General features: G+C 45.4%; 1 protein-coding gene across 1 annotated transcript; it reads right to left on the bottom strand.

The window, feature by feature from the left end:
* Positions 1 to 232: 232 nt before the first annotated feature.
* Positions 233 to 8,157, bottom strand: FAM110C (family with sequence similarity 110 member C). The gene is made up of 2 exons (XM_018920267.3): positions 6,878 to 8,157; positions 233 to 3,752 (listed from the first exon to the last, which is right to left on the bottom strand). Exon 1 carries the CDS (start codon positions 8,004 to 8,006, stop codon positions 6,918 to 6,920), a length of 1,089 nt encoding a protein of 362 aa, XP_018775812.1. The 5' UTR covers positions 8,007 to 8,157; the 3' UTR covers positions 233 to 3,752; positions 6,878 to 6,917.
* Between the last annotated feature and the right edge of the window lie 1,222 nt (positions 8,158 to 9,379).

The raw sequence follows: 9,379 nt of genomic DNA on the forward strand, positions 1-9,379 counted from the left end.
TTATTGTGCCACCTCCTTGCAAGATTCCATGCCTAAGCTCTCAGCCAGGGGTCTGGGCATGGCTCAGGGATGCACTGCACATGGAAACATTCACAGTCAAGTATCAGCCTCACTCACAGAGAAATTAATTCCCTAATGGGATTCCAGCTTTAAAATAATAAATAATAGCACTTTAATAGAGACAGCAAAATAAAAGTATACTTATAAAAACAAACATTTACTCTCAGAGTGGTAGTTTTATTTGTATGCATTCAAAAGCACACTGTTTTATTTGCAGGAACATAAGCATAACAAGGGTGAAACATCCATATCAGATCCAACTAGTATTCCATTTCAAAGGATTCAAAAGCAGATGCAAGAACTTCACAGGAGGCAATGGCAGGACAACCTGCTCCAGAAAAAGTTTCTGCTTAATCCCCACCCATGTAATGCTTGGCTGATTTAATAAAACATGTAGACTTATACCCCTTAGAAAAGTAATACATATATAGAAAAATCTGTATTTCTTATAGATTTCTGTACAGTAATATTTACAATATATTGCAAGGATTTCAGTCTTATCTCCATATTCCAGACCATAAACCCTAGACTTTGTACCTTTCTCCTGTTATGCCACAGCTGCAGACATTGCCCCTTGTCACAGCACTGGAGAACCACCAAACACTTGGGTGTAAACAGCAATTTGTCCTGTACACTTGCATCCCATTTGACTATTTTGTTTACATAGTTCTAGTCAAACAAAATAATTCAATTTATGTCTAGCCTTTGTTATGAGACACTGTTTTAGGCTCCCTAGACTATTGGAAAACCAGCTCCATTGCTAAAACTTCTGTTCAAACTGCAACAACTGCAACAGCCCACTTTTCCACAGTTTAATACCAAAGCTGGAAAATCCCACCTATCCCAAATAGTAAAAAAAAAAAAAAAAAACAAAAACAAAAACCAACCAACCAAACCAAACAAAACAAAACAAAACAAAAATGTGGTGGGTTTTGTTGTTTTTTTTTTTGAGGAAAAAAGGTAGTGGCTAACATTAGCAAGTTCTTCTCGTTTTGAAAGATATGACTGAAAGACCCAGCAGAAGAAAGGAAACCTTTACACGTAACAGTAACAGGAGCGGAATGAACACCAGAGCTCTCATCACTAGGAAAAAGCACTGAATTACCCATTCCCAAAATGTATGGAGAAAGAAGGTTGTCATCTGTTTTTGTTCTGACATACAGGAAATGTAAATTATTAGCTTCCCCATAAGGTATTATTAAATAAAGGGAATCTACAGCTTATCAGGAAAGATCTTAGACAAGTCCACATCACCTCTGAAATAAATGAGAGTGCTTGGGATTTAGGATTTCTTTAGCTTTGTTCAAACTCCTACAGAGTTTGAACAAAGCTAAAGAAATTTTGCCACATCATTGTGGAAAGTCACCTGAACCCTACTGAACCATCCACAACGCCAAAAAAAGGGACTAAAAATGTATTCAGAATGGGTCCAGTTATGATTTCACTAGCCTCTGCCATAAAACCCTCACTAATTTTCAGAAAGGCCAATATTCAGTATTTTTAAGCAAATTAAACATATTCCTTCCTAATATTGAAAACTCATCAGTAATACATCTTTCGTCTTAACTTTTGAAAGCTGCTCAACTGACAGGAACAGCAAACAGAAGTTTGAAAATGAAACAAAAATTTTCCTAGGAAACAAAACAAATTAATTCTCCTGTGGCAGGGCACTGGATTGTAACTCAAAAGATTTTTCCTGAACTCTGAGCTATCTACAATAATCCATGTTTTTGAAGAAAAGCATTCCTTAGCTCTGATATATAAATATATATGGGGTACAGCATCTCGCTGGGAGCATGAACAGAACAGATAAAACAGATTATGTTCCTGACTAATAAACCTAGACTGTGATCCTTAAGAACCTGCACCTTCAGTGTACAAATCTTATCATATTAGCAGCATCTTGAAGTTTTCTGAGAATCATCCTTTTATAATAATGTAACAAATATATATGGAGATTTTGTTATGTAAGAAAATATCCACATATGCTACCTTCTCTCCAAGTTTGAAGGAGCTCACACAAACTACTTCGTCTTCTTTCAGTTGAAAAGTGGGTTCCACAATTATTTTATCTGGAATAGTTATCTAAAGAACTTCAGACATGTAGGCCTTAATACCTAACACTAGAAACAGAAGACATTGCATTTCCAAACTGGTGCTGCAATTGAGAACTAACCATCCAAGGACTGACAAGCACATTTAAAACCCATGGAAGTGCAACTCAGATGATATTTAGCTGATGTTGATGAGCTCTTCAAGGGCAACTCTTCCACAACCATGGTAACAAAAAGTAAGCTTCTAACCTCTACAGGACCTACAGCTGAAGTCAACATTGTGCCAGTCAGGCAGCTTTCACAGATGGGTATAACTGCAAATGAAAGTGCTTTGGCTTTTGGTTTTTTTTTTCCCTTGTTTTTTGTTTTTTTTTTAATTTTTTTTTATTGTTTTGTGGTTTGAAATGTCCATATAGAAATGCTTTAATTTTCTAGCAAGCAATGACAAATTGGGGTGTTTGAGGCATAGCCAGCACATTCCATGACTTACTGCAGAGGCCTCATTCACTACACTAATGATCCAAGCATCACCTTTTAAAACATGTTTAGCTCAGGCAGCCCAAATGAAGCATTTTACTGATGATATTGAGTGAGGTGCTGTCTACACTGGGTGTCATCAGGACATTCCCTGGCCTGGCTGTGCCCTAACATTCCTTCCTGCCTTGCAGTGCAGCGATGCCGCCTCGCACAGCCCGACTGCAGACCCACAGTGGGGAAGTGTGGCTTAACACAGCCTGGCACAGCTCCCTAATGCCATCCTGTAACAGCCTGCTCACTACTCACTGCTTAAAACCAAAGGTGTTTCACCACGACTGCCAAACCTTGCCACGTTTGCCATGTCAGACTCAGGCACACAAACAAATTGTACCGTTCTGCAAGGCAGAAACAATGCAAAACCTCCCTCAAGACCTGTTTCCTGGAACCATGCTCCTGGAAGTATTTGGGGCTATTGTTTCCAAATGGCTGAGCAAGCTGTGTGACAAACTGGCAAGAGCAAAGTAGGTGGATACAAGGTACACTGGTTTGGCTTGCATGCTCTCAGAGAAAGAGAGGTTTGGCAGGGATTTAGCTTACATGTTTGCCAAGTATCTCAGATAAGGCTGCCATAGTTAGTCCTCACCAGCCAAGCAAATGATGGTGAATGATGTCAGGATGAGCTCTGATCAAACAGCCCTGGTAAGGCACAGCCTTTGGACATCCAGGTGGAGTCTGTCTGCAAGGGAACACCTGACCCAGAGGTCATTGCCACTTCACTCCCACTTTGTCCCCAAATGCCTGTTGACAAATTCATTTCTGGAAAGAGATGGGTGCACAAAACAGACCTTCTGTCACAGCCTGGAATGACATCCTGAGGCGGTGAGCTGATGTTGAATATTATTGTGGATAGCAGCTGCTGCCACACTTCAGTCTTCCAGGGGATTTTGTTCCCTGCTGTTTTGCTGGGGCACAGCTCACAATCTCCGCTTTTCACTGCAGTCTTGGACACACTTGGGCTTGACAAGAGTGAGGTTTCCAGGGGATGGGGGTGAAGGTAGGAAGCAATAACAAAATACTAAACTTGGACAAGGTACACATAAGCCAGATGAAGAAACAGTTTCTTCCTGCGTCGGGTTTTGTTCAATTTCCAAGTCAACAATTCTGAAGAAAGAAGAAAAACAGTGTCATTTGTTATTTATCACATCAGACAAGCTTAAGGTGATACTCTAAAGCTTTTGTTCAGCTGCCTGCAGCTACTGCCAACATGGTAAATTACCCTCCCCGGAGATTTCCACTTGAATAATGCCCACCCATTTAAGAATGATGAGAAACTCAAGGCTGAATAATCTTGATTCAGCTCAAGAAAGAGGATGCAGAGTGAACCCTCTTCCTAGAATCAAGCAGAACTGACTGAGAGGAATTGAACTGCAGAGGTCAACCCAGGCAGGTCTCTACCAAGAAACTGAAATGACCATCTTGCTAAGGACCTCAGTTTCCTGAAGCTCACAACCCACACTCTGCAATCATCTCTCTGATGCAACATGCCAATGAACCTGATCCTTCAACCAGCTCTTTTATTTACATGGTGCTCCACCAAGTCCCAGAGAGCTCATGAAAAATTAAACAGAGAACATAAAATATGAATGGAATGATCACTGGCCCATAAAAGCTCTGCAGTTCTTGAAAGGCGTTTTACAAATAACGAATGTTGGAATTGCAGAAATAAGGTTTCTGCCTCATTGTCCAAAGAAGATGCAACAATTTTCAAGCCTCTGTAGAAAACCAGGAACTTCTAAGGATGTGCCTGGGAACACCAGGAGGAGTACGTTGCTCCCCAGCAGAGAACAGCAGTCCACTGCCCTTTAATAGGCAAGCTACACAGAGCCAAACACGTGGCTATTGTGAAAAGATACAGATATCTGACTCGATGCTGTATTGTCGAAGTGTAGAACTGAATGAAAATTTAGACCAGAACTACAAGACTTGTATTGCAATCACATGACAATGAACAACTCCTCAAATTCTGCCCAGTAAATGTAGTATTTAACTTATAGTAACTCTTGATGACCCTTGTCCTTTATTCTGGGTGCAGTGTACAGGTATTTTTAGCTGACCTTTCGCAACTTCGCACTTCTGTGGCCTAAATGATAAGTATGTTCTCAGTTTTCAGAAACTACCTGGCAGATGAGATCCAATAACAGTTAAGTTAGCCCAAATATTCTTAAAATTAGGTTTATAAATAAGGACCCTCTGAATTAGTCTTTCCTAGGCTGTCAAAGGAATTGGTACCAGAGTAATTAAAGTTATTGCCAAATGAACGCAGGAGCACTTGAATAAACTTGATGGTTTTTCATTGAGATCTTTTCACCACCTTGTTAGGCTGTGTACTACAATTTTCTCTTATATGGTGAAAATAAAAAGCCATTGACCAAGCTCATGTGAGGCTACACTGGTTCAGCTCCCAGTACTTCCCACCCTCCTGCCCTTGCCTTTGCCCTGGTGCAGCATCTCCTCTGCAGACTGCAGGCTCCCAGGGGTGCTCACCAGCATCTCCTGCCTCAGCAAATGGATGGGGGAAGGACCAGCTGCTCCCTCTGGAGCCAGCTCTGTGGGGATGACCTGGACCTTACCCCCATCAGGGGCACTCAGGAGCAAACAGACTTTTATTTGTGTTTTTCTTGTGTGGTTCATGCTTGCTGGAATCTGCCTCCCATCCTGTTTAGCAAGGCTGGCGGCTGCAAGGAGCTTCACAAAACCACCACCTTCCTCATTTTGTGTATCTACCTGGCCTTTTATCACAGAAGGATGAGCAAGGAGAAATTATTAGTTTGGGAGAGCCTTTTTTCTATCTAAAATTATTTGGGAAAGGATTTGTTACATAACAACACTTCTTTTAAATTGTCAGCTGGATACCTGAGAACATTCTTATCAGCATAGCCTACAAAAGTTTTTGCATAATGACTCTCTCCCTGTCTTCCTCCTCTTGCAGGAAGAAAACAGACTTCTGAGAAAAATTCTAATTCTAAAGATGAACTGAATTTCACATCATTAAAACCAGTTTCAAGTAAATGGATTTTTGCCTTATATGGATTAAAGGAATTTAGAGTGACAGCCTCACATCCACATAGGAATGAGGCTCAAGCACTACAATTCTCCACATTCGTAGGGCCCATGTGCTCTATCAACAGCTGTATCTACACCAAATGATGTTTCTTCTCATGCACCAATTACCAACTGTCAGAAAATATACATGTAATCCTTCATATCAAGACCTACTCATGAAATTTTTAAATACCTCACAGTAAGCTGCAGTAGTTATCCTAGGGGGTTTATGTACTGGAAGAACTCCTATCTCATGGATTATCAACACCACAGGCTCCATGAATGTAGTTCTTTTCCAGGAGATCATATGCAAAATAAACTCCGCTTTTGTTAAACCCAGGACACTTGCTTTTACCAGAGATAAATTTGTTATGCTTCTGTCTGTGAAGTAATTGATTTCTAAGCCTAGATCTACACTTTTGTGTTAATTTTATTTAGCTTAAAACACTGGAGCACCCCTCTGACCAAGGCAAACTGCACAACCCCTTCCCAGCACCAAACCACACAGCAAAACCCACTGCAGAGGAACACCCAAACTCTGTGAAATGCTATGAGGTCACCTGGAACAAACTTTAAGGTCCCAACAGGAAGCCATAGAGGAAATAGGATTTATAGCAGGGCACTGATTCAGTTTTGCTTTTCTGATACTTGGGGGTGCCTATGTGTGAGGAGAAGGAGAGAGACAGAAGTAAAGGGGAAAACTGTAGCAGTGTAGGGTAAATACAGTGCACTCCCAATGAGTAATAGTTTCAGCAGTACAGTATAAATACTATAAATACAGGGTACTCTTAATTAGTAGTAGACTCTTCAGTCTGTTATCCAAATAACTGTAACTAAAGGTTGAATACATTTCTAAGGCTTTTCTCCAGCATTTAATCTAGCAGAAATTAGAAGAAATAAGATATTTGCAAAGCAGGAATCTGCAAAGTGCAGGCATCCTTCAGTTTCCTGTGGGGGGTCTGATCTAAACCTGGCAATCTGCAAACATTTACTCGTTTGTGTTTTGGTTTTTGTAATAACACAGATTTTTGCTTCACAAAAAAAGCCATACCTGGAACATGTGATAAACAAAATGCATTTTCCTTCAGCCCTCCCTGAGAAGACTAATATAAACCATGAGAAGTTAACTGCTGTCTAAAAGGGAAAGAGAAACGCAAATTGTCAGGGCGAGGCTCTGCACACACCTTGAGTTCACCAGGCTCCTACGCAAGCTGAATGAAGCCATCACGCCAGTTCCTGGATCGCCTTATTGGTCTCTTTGGCTTTCTTACACGTGTACAACCATTTGATTATCCGAGCGTTGCGCTCAATCACAGAGGTGCTGCTGGGGACCTGCTCTGTCAGTTCGTCCTCCAGCAGCCCCTCGTCCCCGCTGTGCCTCGTGAATTCACTCTCCGATGTTGCCACGCTGATGCTGCGGATCTTGAAGGAGACATTGTCAGACACCACAGAGAAGTTCTCTCTCCCAAGATCCTCAATGACCTCCTGCTCCAGGCCACAGTACTTGAAAAATGTTTCAGAGTCAGCGAAGGACTTGGAGTAGCGAGAGCTGATGTCCGACTGGGAGCGATGGAGACCTCTCCTCTTCACCTCCTTGACCTCTTCAGGAGGTGTACTCAGTTTTAAGGGTCTCTCATGCTCTTTTGTACATACCCCAGCCCCTTCAGTGCTCACAGGGATAGTCTGCACCGCTCCCTGGTCGCTTGGCTCACGGTCACCATCTTTTGCTGAGACAGGCTCAGCGCTCTCGGTGGCTGCGATGTCCTCCATGACTCTGGGCAAAGCAGGGGAAGCCAACTGCTTCTCCTTTATGGGCCCATGGAAGATCCTCCTCACCAAGTTCCCCCGTGAGCTGTCCTGGCTTTGACCTCTCCCGAGCTCACATTTCTGACGGTAGATCACCAGGGAATCCGGCCGCATCTGCCTCTTGGTGCTGCGCCGGGCGATGGGAGGGCCGTGCTGCAGGGGGGCTCGGCAGGAGCTCCCCGCCGTGCCCAGCTCCCGCGGCTTCGCGCCCCTGCCCAGCTCCCTGCTCGCCGCTCTGCTCTCCACGGAGCAGGTCTCGCTGCTGCTCTCCGAGGCTGAGCTGAGCGCGATGACGGGATCCTGCCTGGTGCCGATGACCTGCTGGCTCTTTACGTACTTGGCCTTATCGGCGGCCAGTCTCTCCACGGCACTTTTCCTGCCCGGCTTGCCGGCCTCCAGCTGCCTGCGGAGGTACTCGGGCCCCTTGTTGAGGAGCCGTAGGGGGAGGGAGGAGTGCAGGTCGGAGATGGCGTGCATTCCCACGGCCCGGGAGAGTTCAGCTGGCATAGCAGTTGCAGGGACGCGGATCCTGCTTCCAGTCCCGAGAGCGAAGTGGGATAAGAAAAGTTTTTTAAAATTTAAAAAAAGGAAAATCGCGGTGTAGGACCGCCGGGGCGCGCAGGCGGCGGCTGCGCGCTCCGAGGGCCGCGCTCCCCGCTCCGTCGGGGCGCCGCGCGTCCCGCCCGCCCGCCGGCAGGCACAGCCAATCCCGGCCGGCAGGAAGGAAGGGAGGGAGGGAGGGAGGGAGGGAAGGAGGCAGGAGCCGCCCTGGAGGGGCCGCGGCCCGGCCCTCGTCACCTCCCGCGGCGGTGGGGCGGCCGGGGCTCCGGGCGCACGGCGCTGTGGTGGGTGCGGGGCGCCTGCTGCGACGCCGGGGTACTCGGGGGGTTTGTTCCCTTCAGAGGCGGCCGGTCCCGGGACGCCGCCTGGGAACGGGGCGCTGCTGGACGGCTGACCCGGCAGACCTCAGCGCATCTTCCCCTTCGGGTGGCACCACCTTGCCCCGCTCCTTTCGCGGCCCTTACGTGGTGCGTTCTCCCCGAGGGTTTCACTGTCCGGGCGCTGCGCTCCAGCGGGAAACCTGGGAATGATAGGGAAAGGACGGGACGGGCTTCCAGAGCACAGCGGCAGAGCGGAGTCCGGGGACGCCGGGCGGGCAGCGCAGCTGTGCCCCCAGCTGTGCTCCAGCTGTGCCCCCAGCTGTGCCGGCGGCATCCTGTCCCTGGGCCGCTGCTGTGCTGCGACTGTGCGCGTGTAAAGTGTAAAGTGCAGTGGAATGGCATCAGTCTGAGCTGCGTGTCGCAAATCTTTGCCCTTCAGAAACACAGGGCAGAATTCCCATCTGGGGCTGGCAGTTCTGAACAGGCAGGACAGAGCCCTTGGCTGTAAGGTAAACTCCCGAAAATTAGACTTGTAAGTCAGCTACCTGGGGCAGTTCAACTTTAACTCGTGATCTCATTTGAGATGCACTGTAATAACTGAGTTATAGATAACTTTTGTTCTAATAAAGGAAACCAAAGCCAGCTTATATCTACAGGATTTTTCATGCATATTTTTACTGGTTTGGCTTGGTTTTAGTTTGTCTGTTACTTCTGGGGGAATACTAGAGTGCTTTTGTGGTGATTGGTTCATACTTCATTGTAAAAGTCACTAAATTGTAGCTAACAAGTTTAGAAAGGAAGAGCTGAGCCTCCCTGTCCTCTTTTAAGTCTCAGAGTACACCACTTTGCTACCAGAAAGGTTCTCACTGTGTCAAGAGAAAGGTTATGATCAACCTTGGAGTCAGAGTTTGGGCTAGCTCTTCAGTGAAGACCTTCTTAGAAACACACAAAACAGAAATATTCTCTTACCAACATGGTTGTACTGCTGGTTTTCCCCTT

Source organism: Serinus canaria, chromosome 3 (genome assembly GCF_022539315.1).
Source record: "Serinus canaria isolate serCan28SL12 chromosome 3, serCan2020, whole genome shotgun sequence".
NCBI classification, from domain to species: Eukaryota; Metazoa; Chordata; class Aves; order Passeriformes; family Fringillidae; genus Serinus; species Serinus canaria.

Excerpts from the sequence above, each read along its gene's own strand:
- FAM110C (XM_018920267.3), bottom strand. The coding sequence starts at position 8,006 with ATGCCAGCTGAACTCTCCCGGGCCGTGGGAATGCACGCCATCTCCGAC.